Genomic DNA, 20591 nt, shown 5'->3' on the forward strand with positions numbered 1-20591 from the left:
GTCCATGGCGGACACGCAAAAATAGCGCGCACCCGCGCGAAGCCTTTGGAAACATTGTAGCCGCACTGCGTGACGCACGGTTTCGGCTTTTATGGTCGCGCATGAGAGACACGACTATACTCCCCTGCTTCGTGTCACTGCACGTGTAGTGGTCTCGTTTGCTTTCGTTACAAAACACGTATCGCTTTAAGAAGCAAACGCTTATCGGTAAGGAGTGGCGCCAGGCGCGCACAGTCCTCAACACGTGTTATCAATTCTGTGAACGATGTTTAAATGAGCAATATGTAATCTCGCCTCGGTGGCTCAAAGGGGTCTGAATCCATGTTGTGGCGGTCGTATTTCTATGATGCAGGCTACGCGTAAAAGCCGTGAGCTATGCGATGTCGCAGTGTTACAGTCAAAATGTATATGACAAGGAAAAAAAATTGCGAGGCCGCAAATACATGACCTGTTAGTGGGCACCGCAAGTTCCCATCCGCGTCGTCAGTGAAGGAATGAAGGAGGAAGTGAAAGAGGCGCCGTTGCAGAGTGCTCCGGCAAAATATTACCAAACTGGGCCGATTTTTGTATTTTGAGTTTTCATACTGATCTGTTGTTGCAGTTAAATGGTGCATCTCACAAGGAGGATTGGCCACGACCAGGCGGTGATTAGTTTTCAAGATTCCATTCTGCAGAACTGAGATTAGAAATATGAGAAAATCCGGTTCATTGACAGTTATGGTTGAGAGCGATGCATGGGCTTGCTGAAATTTAAATTTGTGGTGTTAAAAATAATAAAGAAAATCATAATTAGGAATAACAAAACGTATATCAAAAGTGAAGAACAAAGAATTATAACAACCAGTTATGATAGAAAACGTTTAGATTCAGAAGAAAATTTCAGAAGAAACCAGGAACCCAAGCAATTCTAATCGACTGAACATGAAGAGGAATGATAAATGTGCGAACTAACTGCTTCTCATTAGACGCAGATAGGGATCTTAAAACAAATTGAGGGGCGAGTTGGTGCTGCATAGTAGCCAGAAATGTAGCGCAACAAACACAATCACATGAGAAGAAACACAGAATGTGTTTTGTTTCTTCTCATGTGATTGTGTTTGTTGCGCCACATTTCTGGGTACTATGCAGATAGGGAAGTGCACAAACATAATGAGTAAGCCGTTGAAGAATTTGGGAGCTTGCGCAGAGCAAGAACTGCTGCCAGGAACTCCGCCAAATAAATAGGGATGTTACCTGGAAGGCGGAGAGAAAAAGTCCACTCAAGGGACTGAGAGAGAATGCCCACACCTGCCTTTTCTTCGCACACCGAGGCATCATTCGCAATTATAACATGCGAGGGAAAGGCCATCAAGTAGTCCTGTAGTATGCCGTTTATCAAGGAGAATGGTAGTAATTTGCCTTTACGTGGATAAGTGCCATTGACGATTATATTTACAAATGATGTGATTGATCCCACTGGAACAAATTCAGAAATTCGTATATTTAGTGGTCCCAACAAGGGGTCAACGAAACAAATTTGAGGATAACAAATAATTCCCCTGGATGAGTAAGGAAAATCAACTTGGTCACATCCTCATCTGATTGATGGAAAAGCCAGAACTGGAAATAGTGGCAACAGAGCTTACATCCGGTTCCGGTGTTTCCACCAATCAGATGACTCGAGATAAGGGCGAAAACAGCACTTCTGAAAACAATGTGAACTTGTAATACGGGCCCTCCTGGGCTGCTTTTGCGCGCACTGACATTGTATTACAGTACACGGACTTAATTTGCACTTCGTCACCGGGGAAAAACTACCGCCGCCTCAGCCGAACAAACGCAAAGCCTCAACTCAATTTCGTGGTGGTGTTCCGATAAGGTGTTTCCTTATTTACCTTCTTTACCTCCAACCTCCATCCCCTCCCCATTAGTGATGTCGAGGTGCATACGGAGGATACACGCTTCTTTCACAAAACATTTGCACCGGCATGTCAGCTCTGAAAATCGCGTCGTTGGGCTGGCATCATGTGCAGCATACACGCCTTCCTGTCACTTTGCAATTTATCCCAGCTGGTTGAGAATCGTGGATGCTGTCGAGCTGTCCTATTGAGTGGCACGCACCGCCTACGATAGCAGAGCTTGAGCCTTTCTTGTTGGAAGAATTTCAAAGGCGTGGAATGTTGGAGCTAGAGTATAAGCAGTTCACTTCTGTTGGGAGATGCACGCATGGGCAGCACGGTCATGCATTTTTGTGTTTGTTTATTCTTCGGCAAAAGAAAGAAGATCTTTCCCGTGAAACATAAGAAGCAAGCCTTTTATTTTCAGTGTAATTTAAATGTCCTAAATAATGGTGAGGGGAGCTAGTGGATCCCTTAGCCATACGGAAGTGCAAATAAGCTAAATTATTCCAGCGAGAAAATAGGTCGCTATTAACTTAAAATAAATGTCAGGTTACTTTGAATGCCGCACACCGTTAGTACTCTGGGCAGGCGAGCGAAGCACCGTACTTCAGACAGAGAATGAGGAGAGCTGTGTCCAATTTTCGTTGATAGTAAAAATCAATTGTTCGGTCCCCCCAGGAGAGCTGTTATATGTGTGACAACAACAGACGTGTTGATTGTTCAGAAAATTGATTAGAAAAATGCAACAATGATTTTTTGTTTACCTTTCCAAACATATATGAGAGCTTTTGGTCATCCCACCGATACCTCGGTACGTGTGCGCAGATTTCCAAGCTGAACGTCGTGCAGAGAAAACCAAATCTTTAGCCAAACTTTATCTTAATGATGCCTCTACAGTTTATGTAGATGCAGCAAATACCTGGGCCGACAAGATGGTAGCTGTGGTTCCCACAGAACATACCCATTCATAACTGGGGCACTACATATATATATATATATATATATATATATATATATATATATATATACCCATACCCATTCATAACTGGGGCACTATATATATATATATATATATATATATATATATATATATATAGCAGATCAATCAAGGGGAAATGAGGGTGCTCGTTATAATAGCTCAGTTGGTAGAGCACCGGACGCGTTATTCGGAGGTCGTGGGTTCGGATCCCACCATCGGCACGTTGTTTTTTCTTCTACTTTGTGTCTAATTATCTTTCCCCTAAACAGATTACATTACTAATTTCTGTGCTTATCCAAGTAAACATTAAAAAAAAGACATAAAAGTACCACCCCAACGCTTTCCTTGGCCTCGCCGACTGCTGGCTTCTTTCCTTCATGTATTATAACGAGCACCCTCATTTCCCCTTGATTGATCTGCTTGTAGCTTACGGGGGTCTCGGTTCTGGCAGTCTTGAAGCCATAGGTAGCGTATGAGGGTTCTAGCACAGCTTTCACCCTCGCTCTTGATCACGTTCTACGTGACGCTGGCGGTAACAAAGGACGTCCCACGTCCGCCGCTATGGCTGAGGGTGGCGCTGGTGAACACTCTCAAGGTTCGTATACAGACAACATAAATACCCAAGAAAGTAGCAGGGGGGACAGCGGCCGATGTAGCTCAGTTGGTAGAGCACCGGACGCGTTATTCGGAGGTCGTGGGTTCGGATCCCACCATCGGCACGTTGTTTTTTCTTCTACTTTGTGTCTAATTATCTTTCCCCTAAACAGATTACATTACTAATTTCTGTGCTTATCCAAGTAAACATCAAAAAAAAAAAAAAAAAAAAGACATAAAAGTACCACCCCAACGCTTTCCTTGGCCTCGCCGACTGCTGGCTTCTTTCCTTCATATATATATATATATATATATATATATACATACATACATACTCAGCACGCACATATTGGAGAGAAAATAGCCATTGCTCTAGCTGGGATCCTCGGCAGAAACAGTGACTCAAAACTGGCGATACGATAATTACACGTTGAGATAAGAACCCCACCACAGGCCAGCACATATCCCGCAAAATTCTCAGCTCCCACGGCGCATTCGCTTAATCTGGACGCCTGCTCATGCCTGTCTTGCTGGTAATAAGGCGGCTGATAACATAGCCCGAGAACTGTCGCGGCATGCTCGATCGTGAAGCCAGCTCACCATATACTGTGGCAGGAACCAGGTTGTTTTCTTATATAAAAAAAACCCGCAGCACTACAAGCTTGCCAGACTCAGATTCCCTTCTGCAGTCTAAATGCTCTGCAAGCGCCACGCCAAATTCAAGCATAAACTTCAAACACCTATCCAAATCCCCTGTTATGTTGCTTATATTAGGAATTACTCTTTTCACAAAAAATGCAAAATTGTGACAACAAAACTGTTTTAAATCATATGACCTGGAAATGCCCACAGTCCTTACCCGCGAGCCACTTCATACGGGACTGTGACTACTGGGAGTATACTGCTCAGCCCCGACCTGGGCACACATGTAAGCTTCTCCACCTGGCTGAAAACGCTGCCGCTGCCCAAGGAAAAGCACGGGAGACGGCCATTCGGGTCGCTCCTACCCGTTGGTAATGCAGTTTCACCACCACTGCTACAACTGTTCAAGCTCGTGACGTCGGCAATGACGACGGACAACATAGATCGCCGATGGAAGGGGATATGGCTTTGCGATCTAGCCTTAGAGATGAGTGTACAAATAGGACTCGACGTCAACGGTATTTGCGGGTGAAAAGAGCCGACGTATGTGACGCTTGTTTTCATTTATTGTACTTTTTTGGCATTTTTGTTCTAGGAAAAGTAGCTGTTTGACATTAAAAAGGTGTTCCTGCTTGGTATAGGTCAGCTATCCCTTTGCACTCACTATTCGTTTAACCTGTAGCCTTCAGGCAGCTCCGGTCCTGCATCACGCGTGCAGCTTCTAAAACTATACCACCCGTCGCGGCTTACGCCCAGTCACAACAGTGCAAAAGGCGGTCCCCTGCGCGACATCGGTGCAGGCAAATGCAGCCGTCGGTCGCGAGCGCGTGCGGGATCGGCCAGAGCACGACCTAGATTCTCAATTAGGCGCGCCTCATTGGGTCATCTGTATACATATAGCGGCTCCAAACGACCCCATTAGATCGCTTAATCTCAATTAAGTCTCCCACCACGGCGGCCAACACTTCCCTCTCCTCTAAGCCGACGTTGCAATTAGCGTGTTCTTGGTAAGTGCCCGTATAAACGCACAACCCCGCTTTTGCAGTTGCGCTTCAAATGAGGCAGTTTCGCGGTCAGGCAACGCGGAAATCGTCCCGCTTATCTGCCGAGTAAACTGATGTGCGCCGGTTGTTGCGAAAGGCTCAGCTTGTAGTTAGTAACCTCACCAGTTCTCTGTGCGCGCTCGTGCTTCTGGCCCGCCCGCCATCATGCGGTTGGACGCAGCCTTGCACTGTTATCTGCAACTCGCAGAAAGAACAGTAGTAGTAATAGTAGCAATAAACGTTTATTTTGGACGCAAATGAAACGTCCAGCAGATTCCCGGCAAGTTCTGTGCCCTCCGAGGCTGCGAGCGTGCTTCCATCTTAAGTGGTAAGTGTGGAAGCACAAGATCCTATCCGGGACAAAGTATTCACAGCCGTAAAATGTTGTACTCTAACGTGTTCTCTTTGAAGATCGTGCAGCGGCATCAGCGTTGTGAGCGAAAAATCTCGAGCATGCTTCTGGCACTGGTGGTAATTGACGAACCACTCATAGGTCACAGGGTTGTGTGACGTCACGACAGTACGTCATAATATATATATATATATATATATATATATATATATATATATATATATATATATATATATATATATATATATATATATATATATATATATATATATATATATATATATTATATATTATGAACACACACACATATATATATATATGTGTGTGTGTGACGTCATAATATATATATATATATATTATGACGTACTGTCGTGACGTCACACAACCCTCTGACCTATGAGTGGTTCGTGGTATATATATATATATATATATATACTGCAATTTAATTACCTTTTTCGGCAATATGCAATGTAATGAATTACTTTTCGGTTCGGTAATTTAGTCATGTAATAATTACTTTTTGGTAGTAATTTCGCAGCAAAAGTAATTAATTCCGTTCGAAATTACTTTTACTAAAGTGCGCCACTTCTCTTTCCATAGACAACAAAGTAGAATGCTGCGAAATCAGGAACGCCATGCGGCAAGCCGAAGCCACCGCAACGGATCGGCAAAAGGAGACAGAATTGAGCAGAACAGTGCGTCTTAGACCTCGTGTGTAGCAGGGTCACTAAGTGCGGCTATCCCATGGCAACCATTCTCCAAGCAGCAGGATACAAGGCGCCAAGAGAATGCCGAAAGGACAGATGGTGGAAGAAGGTTGGAGTTGAAAACTAGTTGGTAGTGCGGCGAAGTGGCACTCCCTGTTGCGTCGGTTAGGGCTCAGTGGGGCTTGGTCAGTGGTGCTTGGTTACACTCTTCACCACGGGTACAGGTAGGTCACCGCCGCTTGCGGCGGGGGCTAGCCTGCCACAGAATTTTATTTGTTGTAGGCCGTCATTTCACCCGCCACCGTTTCGGTGGTGGACGACAGCTGTTGTTGCGGCGCGCGTCTTTCTCTCCCTCTTCCTTTTCTTTCTTCTCTATTTTCTCTTCTGTCTGCACGAGGCACAATTCTACAATTACTCCGTAGAAGTAATTGTAATATAATTTTATTACTTTTTGGGAACAGTAATGAGTAAAGTAATTTAAATACTTTTCTGCGATTTTCAGCAAATTATTTAGTAATGTAATTTAATTGCTTTTTTAAAGTAATTTTGCGATGTTGAACCACATATATTTCCGGTACTTATGCGCAATCCGTCTTTACGTTTGCCGACCAATACCCGACATCAGAGATTACTTATTTCTTAAATTTGCGGTAACTTCAGTGCACTCCCGTCTGTCGTTCCCACAGTGTAAGCATAAAAAAGTAAGTTGTACAATGAGTGGAGAGGAAGCGTTTCATCTGGCTCAGTTCGAAGGCTCTCCGGCCTATTACATATGTTTTCGCTGTGGAGACAGTTTACTGCAACTGCCAGAGCGACTCAGTTGAACAAAAAAAAAAAAAAAAAATCTGCAGAACCGAGTCTAAAATGCGAAAAAATTCAGTGTCCTTCTGTCGTAGCTTCAGATATTTCTGTCGCTCTTTTTTGTAGCTTTGTAGCTTTTTATTTTTTTCTGAAGTACATTTCTCTAGTTTATAGTTCTGTAGTTCTTCTCGCTTGTAACGACATATAATTTCGATGTATAGTGGCTGAAATTATTGTCACTGCAGGTGCATGATCAAAACCCGCTCACAAATTCCGTGCTTACAACAAACGTTTTTCAGTATTTTTTTTTTTCGACAGGGATCGAACCCTAGTTCAGGCAGTAAACGCCAACCACGAAAAGCTGCGCCCATTAAAAATACGTGCGGAAAGGACTTGTGGTGTGTTACTGTGCGCACTGTGGCACTATACAGGCTGGATAGAAGGGGTGGCCGCCGCCATTCGAATTTCGAACCGGGGGTTTAATTCAGTTACAACAAGTGAGACCGAAGGCTCTTCGCTGAAGAGTTTTTGACAATTGGTGGAAATACGCTTTTCAGACCACATACAGCGCTCGCTACTCACTGTATTGAGACAGGATCACCTTCCATTTTCATCCCTTCACTTTTGCCGTCATTCCTCAGTCCCTCGCAGTATTGTGCAGCGGGAGGGCAGAGACCTACCTTTCTCTTTGGTCTACCTTTTCAGGCATCCCGACACTAGAGCTTTTTCTCCTCCCTTCTTGTGGTAAGCGATGTTTTGCCCTGGCTCAAGGACTGCCCGGCGCTTCGCCATTCGTCTTTTATTAAATCTCGAGCAGTGCCCATCGCGGCGCCTATCTTGCCAATTACATTCGATCGTACGATCGTATACGATGCGAGTATAACTCACGCGCTCTATCGGCTAACGCGCTCGGCATTCCTGACGTTCGCGGCCCTGCTGAGCCTCTCTTTGTGGGGACGCTGGGAGGCCTTTCTCGAATGCCGAGCATCTCTCGGAGGGAACGCTTGACGCCATGGCGCTGCGTGTAGTTGTTTCGGCGGCGGGTCCTTTTGGTCTTCGCCGGCGTCGAATATAAGCAAGCGGTGATGCCCATGCTCGGAGGGTTATGCAAGGGCAGAAGAACGGCGATCGCTTCTCGTCTCGCGGCGTCGGCTACACGGTAGGCAGCGTGCCAGGAGTGCCGGCCTGCGGCGGTGCCTTGCATCGGCGGTAGCAGCGGCGTCGGCGGCAGCGGCCTGAAAGCTCTCCGCTCTAGGGGTTCAAAGAAAACAAACACATCGGCAGAGGATTGCACCCTGCCCGTAGCGCCCGACAGGCCTGCACCACAAAGCGTTCATAAGGCGCTGCTCTGTACCGACGGCAGAGCGCCCAACGTATCCGCCGGCGATGCACCGCTGTCAGAGATTAGGAATCTTCATGCACCCGTGTGAATGTTTCAAGTTCGTGTGAGTAAATGTCAGATTCTAAATGCCAGGTCCTTTGAGTATTCGACACCTGTGGTGGTGCATGTGGAAAAGTAGCTTTTTTTGTGGGTCCTTTTAAAATGTCTAGAGGGCATATTCCCACTTTATTTTCTAACGAGCACGAAAGAGTTATTTCGCCCTACTCTGCGGCAAGAAAAAAATTTGGAGGACGCTTAAGCTTCGCCTTCAAGAGTGGAACGCGATAGCGTTATTGCACCTCGTTCGCACCGCCCACTCATTCGCTCGGTATGCTCTTGAGTCACACAGTGTTCGGCGCGGCAACGAAACGTGCGCCTGAGCAAGCGGAACAAACCAAAGAACTTGGTGTCTCGGAGGGAGAAAGCCGGGCAGCGACGCGCCATGAAGGCGGACGCGATCATGGGGCTGACGCCTTGATGGGATCGTCCTCTATCTCGCTTGGGAGCACCACGCAGAAGCATGATTCATCGGAAGCAGCTCGGCACACATCGCAGGGGACGCTTTCCCAGCAGAAGCGCTACGGCGCAGCGATCACGTCAGAGGCGTCCGGCATCGGACGCTGCACCTAGCAATCGCGCTGTGAGCGGAAAGAGGAGCCGCGTCGCCTAAACACCACTGTTCGAGTGACGCACGCTGGTTGTTGGAAGGGGAGAGAGCGAGAAAACTTATTAAACGCAAGGGTATTGGGGCATCCCGCACCGGTACCCGCGCGGCCCGAAGGGGAGAAGCGGGTGAGTGAAGATAGTGATCTAAAGAATTGCGAGGAGGGGTTCTTCTGTGTTTGCCGTTTATGAAGTGCATGCCGGGATTTATCGCTCACGGCCAACGCCGCCGACGACACCGGCTTTTCTGCGACACGAGCTCCTTAACGCTACCGCGTTAATATTTCCTATGGCTATCGTGCAGACTCTGTAAGGATGTTAATGGAGGTAGCGGTAAAAACAAAAAACAAAAAAAGTTTGCAAGAGTTGTAGGCTAAATTACAAGCCGTTGTGAGGATCTGCTGAAACAGCACTTATTGACTATGTCCGCTGGTTTTAATACTGACGTCTCTGCACATTCAAAGCAGAGAGCTTCGATCAGTGTTCCAGCTGTCATGCAACTCACGTCTACAGCCTGTACTACCGCCTTACACTACTTGGACTCTAGTTAAAAAAGCAATGCATCACCTAAACGTTCTTTTCTTTTCCAGCTTTGACTCGTCCACCTATACTGTTGGAATGGAGTTTTCGATCTACCGTCACCTTGACCTGCGTTTCGCCTAGCTGCTTCCACCGCCCGCCTGCGTCACGAAATTTAGGCCATGCGCATGGGTACATATGCTCGTTCACGAACAAATGAGGCCAGGGAAATTTAGGCAGTGCCTCACTGGCTATCCGGCGTGGCTCACCGCTGACATGTGGATGACTCCATGAACGAAAAATTCAACCAAGATGTGTGGACTGGAGTGGCTAAAACGGTTCACTGGAATTGCGTTCAGTGCAGCGATGGACAGCGGAGTGAATTTCGTTCAGTGCAGCGGTGTATGGCGGATTGAAAAAACAAAAAGGAAAGGAACGAATCGGGTCCAGTTGCTGCATCTCAGTAAACCGGACAGAACGACTGCTAGGATTCCAACAACTTCACTAAGCAAGTAACATATTCGAAAGTTTGTTTCAAGATTTCATCGCTGTACAGTAATTAAGAAAGTTACGCTTCACTGCTTCTTGTTTACGCCTGTATACTGGAATAAATTAAGCGCTGTCAACATGTGCTCGCGTTCGACTGCATACGCTGAGCTCTTGCTCCTTCACACATCATATATACGTTGTAGTTTTCGCGCGGAAACATCTACGCAGGCGCTGATGACTCCAAGAAGTTAAGGCTGCGATTCGAGCGAGGACTCCAAGAAGCCAGACACGGGCTCACATCTGCCTCTGCAAAGGAGCAATTGGATCCCGACGTAAAAACCGATTCACACAACGGGCCGTTGGTTCGCCTAACAGCCCTCCTGCGACGTCTATAGTCCACGCTCTGATGTTCACGGCTGGGCAGAGAAGCCTTGTCCATGATTAATTTGTTTATCTAGGGCGCCTCGATGTGCGCACTCTTCCGGCGCGTATCGAGATACCCTACGTTTACCGCCAATCCTCCGATTTTCTCCTTTGCATGTGGCGAAGATCAGGTTAGCCACGCCCACGGCATTTCGCCATGATACTCAAACAATCACGGGCTAAGAACTAACCTGCAATATCATCCACATCAATGCCATCCTTCCTATAAAGACAATGACTTTTTTTTTTTTTATGGCTTTTAAAACTGGTGTCGTGTCACAGAAACTGTGCAGTGAAGATGAATTCTGTATTCTGGCAATCCTCAATACATGCATATGATTTGCGGGGACTCGCTGCAGGCGACCACCCCTTAGTATGGAAATACCTATATAATTATCTCGCCACGTCATCTTCTTCTATAGACCCCGCCGGGGTGGCGCAGTGGTTACGGCGCTCGACTACTGTTCCCAAGGACGCGGGATCGAATCCCGGCCTCGGCGGCCGCTTTTCGATGGAGACGAGGAAGGCGCCCGTGTGCTGTGCAATGTCAGTGCACGTTAAAGAACCCCAGGTAGTCGAAATTTCCGGAGTCCTCCACTACGGCGTCTCTCATAGACTGAGTAGCTTTGGGACGTTAAACCCCACAAACCAAACCAAACCATCTTCTTCTATAGCGGCTTGGCTATGAAGTGTGTCTGTGCCTGCGTAGGGGTGGCATGTGCTCGGAGAGCATCACTCTGGCACAGAACCGAGGCGACCTTAGGTCTCCGACTCCGGTGATGTGAAACGTAGGGAAGACTGAGCGTTTTACGCTTTGCCTGCGAAATGGAGCTTCGTGGGAAAGATCTTCGTAGTCCGTCAGCAATGGCCCGTACTATCACTCGCCTGTAATCAAAGGGGTGAATCCGACACCTTCCACTCTCTAGTTCAGTCCTTTCAAGGAACTTCTCGTTTGTCGCTAGCCGATGTTCATTGCTTCAATCGTAAGAAACATGCCTGTGTCATCGAACTGTCGTATTTTTTTTTTCCAATAGCACGGCCTGTCATAGTCGGCTTGTGCCACAATCATGGGGTAGAGTGGCGTCTTGACTATTATCCGAGAATGAGTGCAGAATATTCATAAATAAATATATTCACCATGCAGTTCAATTGGCCGGTGATTGAGTGATGAGAGCCAAAACGGTTTATTACGAACGAAAGTTTTGATGCATGTAGCATGCGCGAAAAGTCGAGTTAAGAAGCTGTCATGACTGATCATACTCTCCCGCCTTCTTTGCTTACGGCTCGTTTCAGAACCCTCATAAGTTGGGCTGAGCAAACATTATTTCGCGCTTGCGCCCAACTTCATGCAATCGCGGTAGATATTTGAAGGTGCATGCAACTGAGTGGGGTCTAGAAGAGTCATAGCCACCTGACTGTATTTCTGGAAATGCGCAGGGCGCTCGGCTACACGTGTACTACTTCGGCGCCTTGACGTAGGTTTCACTTCTCTCTTGCAATCTGGGAAAAGAAAACGACATACCTAAGCAGCACGTGCATTGCAGAGGCGGTTAACGATAATAGTCTTTTAGCGTACCGGAGACGTTCCAGCGTACACGTGTGCCGGTTTACCGGCACAAGTCTTAGCTCTGTGGTCACACCTTGCCACTCCCCTGCCACTGCGCTTGCGCAGGAGGCCTCCGGTAAATTGGTACACGTTTACGTTAGTATGTCTCCGATACACTAAATCTCTGATTCTATTAGCAGGAAGGTCTTCAGCCACTGCCAACCGTTAGAACTCTCGAGGCCGCTTACGGTATAATGTGGAATGACATGGTATAGAAAATTGACAACTAATTCGGTCAAAAGCCTCGCGACAGCTCGAGCAGAGTTCGGCGGCTTGCGGATAAAGGGGGAACCAAGTAACACCCCCCCCCCCCCCCCCCACACACACACACACTCTTATTATCGAGCAGGAACAAGAAAACGCCTACAGCTCGTGCAGGAATTTGCACATGCGTCTCAAAAATTCTAATTAGCCAAAGACTTTGACGTAATATCGCAACATCTGCAACAATCGCCTTGCAACTGTTAGCTACACGCGACAGCACGCTTGTAGTTTAGAGTTAGTTGATTGTGGCTACACGAAATACCTAAACGGACAATTTTTTCACACCTATTTACCACTTGAATACTGAGTTTTGTACGGTTGGTCCCTCATCTTCGCGCCTTCGTTGCGTTTTGCAACATCCGAAAACCATGTTAAACGCGAAGAGCTGGCTCCAGCATTTCACCTCACAGATAAAAAGTAAAAGCAAGTCCCCATGAGACGTTTACAACGTGCAATGATGACGTTCGATTAAATTCGGATGTCGGTGGTAACATTGTTTCGCTCATGGATGTCTAGTCAATTTGTGCAATTTTACATTTCACCTCCGTACAAAAATACTACAATACCCAGCTGCAGAATAGCTTGATGCCATACAATAATAGAGCGACAAGCATAGTCGAAGGAGGTCTTCCCGTCAATTGAGTCGCTCGGTATTTATCACGTAAGATTTAATTTGCTTAATTCGTAGTTAATCCCTTTCAAGCGCTCGCGATGTTACGATAACTCGTTCAAGGGAATCGAGCATGACGTCATCACAACCGGTCGACAACACTGACTAGAAGGCTCCTTTGAGAGGCATTTGCAGCATGAAACGTTCAACGTGTGCGACATTTAAATACCTGTCCTTTTTTCTGTTCTAGGCGGCCTATTCCAGAAACAAAGTTTTTTGGATAAAGAAAGTGCACGAACAGGAAGCTAGCTCACTATGCTCTTTGAATTGCGGACACTGAAGGGCAACAAAAGAGATTAATTTTGCCTTGATGAATGGCTACTTTCGTTAGTGGTCACTCGTCCGCGAAGATAATTTTGTTGAGACCCATTAATAACTCAAGCACCAGTGCGCTGGGACTAAAAGAATGAAAGGGTTAGGAGAGTCCGTTTCCAATATAAACATTTTAAAGCTCCGGCCTCCTCAGCAAAGCCAGTGTATTTTAGCCTAGAGAAAACGAAGGAGAGTCAGCGTATAAGAAACGTGACGAATTTTCGCCGGGATTTCGCAACCAAGGATGCGGCAAACACTGTCAACAGCAATTCTCGTGCTGTGCGTCGTCGCGGCCAGTGTATCGCCTGAAAGGTACATTACGACAGAAACTCTCAACGGCCATGTGAGGGGAGTCATCGAGGACGTGGACGGTGTGGACGTGGCAAGGTATCTAGGCATACCGTACGCGGAACCCCCCGTGGGAGACTTGCGCTTCCGTAAGCCAGTTCCAGTTCGATCTTGGCGTCCTGCGACGCTAGACGCGCTGAGCTTTGCAAGCCCTTGCTCCCAGGCCAACGGATCCTTCCCACCCGTACCATGGCTGGTAAACAGAGACCAAGTGAGAGAAGACTGCCTCTATCTGAACGTTTGGACCCCAGTGGAGAGATCGAAACCTCTAGGAGTTCTCTTCTGGATCCACGGTGGAGGGTACAGGACTGGCACTGCGTCCGAGGCCCTCTACGATAGCAAGACGTTGGCGGCGATGGGCGATGTCGTCGTGGTCACGATAAACTTTAGACTCGGTTCCTTTGGCTTTCTCTACACAGGTCCAGGGTCTTCTAGCGGTAACTACGCCTTCTGGGACCAGCATATCTGCCTTCTCTGGGTTCGGAGCAACATCGCTCAGTTCGGAGGCGACCCAGGGCGTGTGGCCGTGTACGGTGAAAGCGCCGGAGCAATCGGCATCGGTGCTCTGCTGGTGGCGCCTTGCAACGCTGGCCTCATTCACCGTGCTATTATGGCTAGCGGGAGCAATTACTGGCTCATACCGCCACAAAATCTCGTGGGCCATGCTTACACCGACCGAATCGCTCGTTACGTCGGCTGCCTGGATGCTTCGAAGCCGTCGTCTAGGACACATCCACAACAAGTCGTCGAGTGTCTCCGCAGGGCGCCCGTCGACAAGATAATAGACGCGGAGGAAACTCAGTTTTCTGAGGAGCTGGTAACTTTCACACCATCCCACGGAGATGATTACCTACCACTGCCGGAGATCGAGGCCATATCTCGTGGCTTGTTCATTCCTCTGGAGAGCATACTGGCAGGAGTTATGGCGGACGAAGGTGGCATGTTCGTGTACTTCCGCGGGCCTTCTTTTGCTGACACCACATCGGGGCCCAAGCTGACGAAGCAACAGGTGGCGGAGTTTGCTGCGAAACACTACTTGTTCTTCTTGCCAAAGGCTACACAGTCCATAGTCACGGGTCATTACCTGCGTCGTGTGCCCGGCGCAACGGACTGGACTGCGAACCTCAAGGCGCTGAAAGACACGCTGGGCGACTTGGTCATCATCTGCCCGACAAGGTTCTATGCCGAGGCCTTTGCCAGAACGAATAAGCCTACTTTCTTTTACGTGTTCGACTACCGCCACGACCGGAGTATGTGGCCTCCATGGATGGGTGCCACTCACTTCGAGGACCTCCAGTTCGTGTTCGGCATGCCGTTCCGCTTTCCACACCTTTACACCGACGCAGACAGAGCGCAGAGCAAAGCGAGCATGCAAGTCATTGCGTCGTATGTCAACACAGGGTATGTTCGTCCGCTCTAATTACAAGTTGCCATCTTTAAAGCAGATATATACATCGGGCTTGCAAGCCAAATTCGTTTTATGAACGATATGCTAACGCAAAGGAAACCAGGTTGACTATCTTGCTAAGCCTATGCTCTACTTAGTAAACACAGGTGGACAAAATGACATACGAGGCAAGCGCAAAGTTACTTCCGTTTATTTTATCGATAGGGCGTTTTTATATGTAAATTGGTATCATTACTCCCAAATTTCCGTAATGCATGCATGAGATCATTTCCACGCTGCCCATTCCTCGCATCAGCACTTCTACCAAACCTGTTTCGTTTTCCCTCAGTGAGACAGATGGTGTACTTACACGCATACGTTTATACGTTGTTGGTATCAAAAAATAACCTAACATTGCCTTTTCTACTCGGCCTTTCTCATATCCCAGTTTTGTTTAATATTGCCTTACAGTTTTGTTTACACCAAGTATACAATGCTGAGCTAAATTTTCTGGCTGAATACTTTTAACAGAGTAATTATAATGCTTAAGCAGCCTCGTGATGACGGATGTTCCTGAAATCTAAGTATTGTTCCGCACACGATATCGAGATCTTATACGATTTCTTTCAGGCTTGGAACAGATGTTTCACCATGAGCAATTTCACATTCTTTGCGCCTTCCACGCTTTCCTTTTCTCTTTGACTTAGTTACACATGCATATCAGATTTTTTTTTGTGTGTGTGCCCCAAGTACAACATTAACCTTTACACCGTTTTATTTAGCGACCTTAGAAGGAAACTGCGACGTGACTTCTGCTGCCACATATATATCTCACCAAGTGCACGTCCGAAGTCATATTAAAGTTAAGAGCTCATGAGAAAAGCGGGTTTTGTTCTCTGGGATGCACCCTCGGGCGCTGAAGCAGCACAGCTCTGACGTGGTTACATTTTAAAGCCGGTAAAAAAAAAAAAAAAAGCTATTTTGCATAAATGGCTCCCTGGTGCAAATATTTTAGCCTGCTGCATTTTTTTCCTGAAGCCAGTAATTAAAAGGTGAGTAATTGGCTTTGACTAACGAATTAAATTTAAAGAAAACGAAGCAATTTTATAGAGTAGACGAGGCAATTGTCTAATCAAACCGAAGTTCGTTTCATTGGGATAGGAAATTTCGCCTCACTTGAAGTCTTCAGACGGGACACCCAGTGCGAATGGCCTCGTAGGTAAAAGAGTAGGGGACACATACTGTCCAGGTGATCTCGGCGGCTTCTCTGGGTATTTTTATTTGGCAAATAGCGGTTTAAGACCCAAAGTGACTCAGGCTTATAAAGGGCGCTGTAGTGGAGGGCTACGAATAATTTCGACCTCACGGAGACCTTTAACGTGCGCGGACATCGCACAGAACACAGGCGTATTGTTTTTCCCCTCCATCGAGAAGTGTCCGCCGCGGACGTTATCTAACTCACGTCCTTGGGATTTGCAGATGAGGGTCATAGCTACTGAGTCACCGCGGCGGTGTATATAGGCAGCAGAACTCGATGCCTATTTTAGTCTCTGCCACCTCTTGCCAATTGTTTCTTCTCTTTGAGTCCACCCGATAACCTTTAGTGAGCGGGTTATCTTATATTGGTATTAAACTCTCTCACTCTTCGCATTCTTGATTTTAGCTAAGATTCCAGTAATTCGCGTTTTTCCCCAACGGCATTTTCTTTTTTCCTGTCTCACCATTACCCTATCATTTTCCTTCCCATAACTAATTGAGTTGTCGGCTTAATTTCAAGTCTTTAGTTTACCTTATCTTCTACGGTTTTTTTCTACCTTCACAAGGCTAACAAAACCTTAGAAATAATTCACGAACACAAACTTCCTGTCATAATCTGCGAGCCTAAAGAAAAAAGAAAACGCGGAGAAGTTTCGGAGGTTCAAAAAATTTGGATGGCATTATGTGGTTTGGCGGCCTTTTTACGAGAAAGCTGTTAGTTGTGTACCTCTGTTGTCGCACCGTAAATCAGCCTAGGTGTCATGTTTATGAAAGGGCCCATCACATATTCAGACGTGACCACGGCACACAGTCCCTGACACAGAGGCACTAAAAACGTTACGACCGCCGTGAACTTTACACCTGGCCCTCTCTTCCCATGCCAGACAAGTCGCTTAATGCCTTGTTTCGGGGGCCGAAGAACCTTAACGTCAAATAACGGCCCCTTCCTTCGGAGTGAGAAAAACGAACGCTCAACTTCTTGACAGAAGCGCCTCAAGAATAGAAACCATGCGCGCGGTTATGCACCCACCAATTGTTTCCAGATTCTTTTGTTGGACCCGAGACTGTTTGTTTGGCGCCGATGAAACGTACCAAACAGGGCCGTCCGAGAGCGGGCGGAGCTGCTCAAGCACGGAAAAGGTCGTGGAACCATTCCAGGGCCCACTTCACTCTTCCGATGGTATCGTGTTCGTGCGCGAACACGCGTATTCTGTATAGCTTTCCCAGCTTTCCCGGTAGATAAGTTGCGCGGCGAAGTGGTCGCTGATATCAGATCTAATTATACATAATTAACGTCATTATAACGAACAACCCGGCTTCGGCAGCTTGACAACAACAGTTGTGGCGTCGCAAAATTAGTTACTTTGCTTTTACCTTGCCTATGTAAAGACGATCATATCAACGGCCATGAGCACGTGAGATCTCCCACGGAGGGCTTATTTTTAGCCTGCTACAAAACATTCTTCAGCCAGATTCTTTAATGAGCGCAGCAAAGGAAACGGATACGAATTCCAAGCGTAGCTTCATGAGATAACCTCTTGTATTTCCTAGCGTGTCCTAGCGCCTACCAAACATAATGCCCAATTCGAATGAACTATTTTCAACTAGGTAATCTTAAGCTTTAGTGACGCTATAAAAAACATGCCATACCGCAATAACCGTAAGAACGAGAGAGTAAGCTTGATTCAGAAAGCAAGGTTCCCATGCGGGCCTTTAAGTCCAAAAACACTCCTGCCTTCCCCCACAGCCTGCTATAGCATGGCCGGCCAGCTTCAGCTGTCCGGGCGGCTCCTTTTTCCAGAAGGGTGTTCCTAAAAAAATTGGGCTGGGTGAGTGAATTAAACGATGAGACACTGATTTATTGCGGACATTCCCGGGCGATGCAGGAGTAAAAGTCGCAGCAAATTGCCATCATAATCATTTCTTGCTCTTGACTCAACGTTTCTAGCGTGCTGTTGAAGGGTACAAACCAAGACGGGTGCTGTGAGAGTCCCTCTACCGATGTCCCCCAACCACCGGGGTCGTGTTTCATGACGTCGCTGTTAACCGACTTACACTTTCTGTAGTAGAATACAACTTAAAAACAACGCAGTTGCTTAGCTATGGGTAGAGGTACGCGGCGTGTGTATTTCTGAGCTGAACAGTAAAAAGAATTAGTCTTCAATATTTGCCAATACCAAACAAGCCAGAGATGTTGGAATTCTTGCGCTTTTAACTTGTTCTTACTTGAACAGGGTATGTTGCTGGGCGAGTTGGTTATTCATTGTCAGAGAAAGAACGCTAGCAGACGACGGAGTGTCAAGGTCGGCATCTGCGGCTGAACAAGAACGTTGTGTGAACGCATATGTGTGTCTCCTCTTCCGGTCCGTCGTCTGCTAGCGTTCTTTCTCTGACAATTGTTCTTACTGTTAGTTTTTCATATGCGTGACCAGAAAAGCCCTACCAACAGACTACTTTCACTCGCGAAGGAATTTTGTGTGTCGGTTACTGCAGACTTGTATCCGACTTTAATATGGCATTGCAAGCGGCTAACACGTGAATGGCGATTGACATCAGCCTCATGACGATAAGTCAACGACATAGGTCGGGTTTTGCAGACATTTGCCGCTTCCTTCTATACACCCATTCTGCAAATCAGAGCAGTGACAGCGTTGGTGCAGTACACTTTGGAATTCCAAAACTCCGCAAGGTCTAAACCGTACGCATACTAGGTGTCTGCGCACCTCTGCTGGAAATGCCTGCTCTTGTGCCTCGTGCTCAGAATGAGTGTGCGTGCTGCACGTAAACAGAAAGGCGCTGGCCTCTTCCTTTGCAGGAAGCCGGCGGTGCCGGGCGGTGGCGAGTGGCCCGTGTTCCGCAAGGAGCAGCCGCTACACATCTACCTGCGTGCCGTCAACGCCAGCATCGGCTCGAACTTCCACGGGGACGGGTGTGACGTGTACCGCACCCTCTACCGACTGCTGAGCATCCCAGTGCCATAGGCGCGTTCGTCTACAAGAACCCTTACCTGGCAGAAAACTGCCAGAGAGGATTATAGATACAATTCAAGTACCGTTTCTGCCGTTAACTGGCACCGAATACGTATGCACAGTTCTTCAAAAGTCAGTGTAGACCACTTTGCGCGCGATTGTAGTAACATCTTAGCAGTCGGTATAAGATACAGTGCAGTGGAGCTGCTGTATCGTTAAGCTGTATAAGTGAAACGCGTGCCCTCACCGTCAAAATATTTGACTTGCATAATATGCAAGGCGGTTTCGACTTCATTAAAGGTCAGTTTACCGGTATTCAGCGAACGGTAGCCAGATTGACCCAAGGAAGCTGCATGTTTTACTTTGCTCTCTAAAACGGTCGCCGCGACGAGTTTTTGAGAAAATACGAGAGTAGTGAGGCGTACTCCTTATCCTTATTGTTTGTTCTTGGTGGCACAACGAGTGCATGCACTTCACAGAGTAATGATGATGAGCACTTTCGCCCATATTCTTTCAAATACCATTAAAGGTGTCTTTCTCATATGGCCATGACCCCTGTTAGACCTAGGGCATCAACTGCAGCAAAATGGACGTGATGCCGATAACTGATCTTGACCTCAGCTCGGTGCTTCGAAAAACGTTCAACATGCAAAGGATTATGGCTCTCGGTCAACTCTTCGTGTATTATATGAAGTCAGAAGTCAAAGCGCTGCCGCGTCTGCAGCTAAATGTACCGAAGGTTGCTGTCTTTTCTCAACCATTTTGTATTCTCACTTTTATAGCCCATGCGAGACGCTACAAGCCGCTTTATTCAGCGGCACAGCAGCGACCTCCCCGCCTTGCCTGCCAAGCCAGTGGCCTGAGGCACGATGGGCGCAACAGCACGTTTTACGACTCGAAGGCGCCGTGGCGTTCCGGCTGCGAAGCTACGGTGACGCTTGCTACGAGCGTTCTTCGCAGATCGTTAGAGGCAACACGTCCCACGCAGCATGCGGAAGGGCTTGAGCGCTGTGGCGAAAGCAAACCCCGCTTGAGGCGCTAATGAGCACCTTTGAAACACAATTCCACGAAAGGTTTAGGCTGTCTTTTTCGATAAAGATAATGATCGCCGCCCGAGGTCCAGGATATGGAATGAAGCCGAGGATTAAGATAACAGCCGCATAAGAGAGGCACGTTTTGCACGACAGGCACAAGGAGTATCCTCTTTTGACGTCGTAGTCATGCACTGCGCTTCGCACGACCGACGGGTTTTACTTGCATGCACTCACCTCCCTTTTCTTTCTCCCCTTACTTGTATTGCACGGT

General features: G+C 47.2%; 1 protein-coding gene across 1 annotated transcript; it reads left to right on the forward strand.

Annotated features, from left to right (window-relative positions):
- The first annotated feature begins 13569 nt into the window (after positions 1 to 13569).
- Positions 13570 to 19298, forward strand: LOC146198446 (cholinesterase-like). Its single transcript, XM_084591899.1, has 2 exons — positions 13570 to 15074; positions 19133 to 19298. The coding sequence occupies exons 1-2, from the start codon at positions 13570 to 13572 to the stop codon at positions 19296 to 19298; spliced, it is 1671 nt and encodes a 556-aa protein (XP_084448025.1).
- Positions 19299 to 20591: the final 1293 nt, after the last annotated feature.

This window comes from Amblyomma maculatum, chromosome 2 (assembly GCF_055883805.1).
Source record: "Amblyomma maculatum isolate TAMU_Amacu chromosome 2, ASM5588380v1, whole genome shotgun sequence".
Classification (NCBI taxonomy): Eukaryota; Metazoa; Arthropoda; class Arachnida; order Ixodida; family Ixodidae; genus Amblyomma; species Amblyomma maculatum.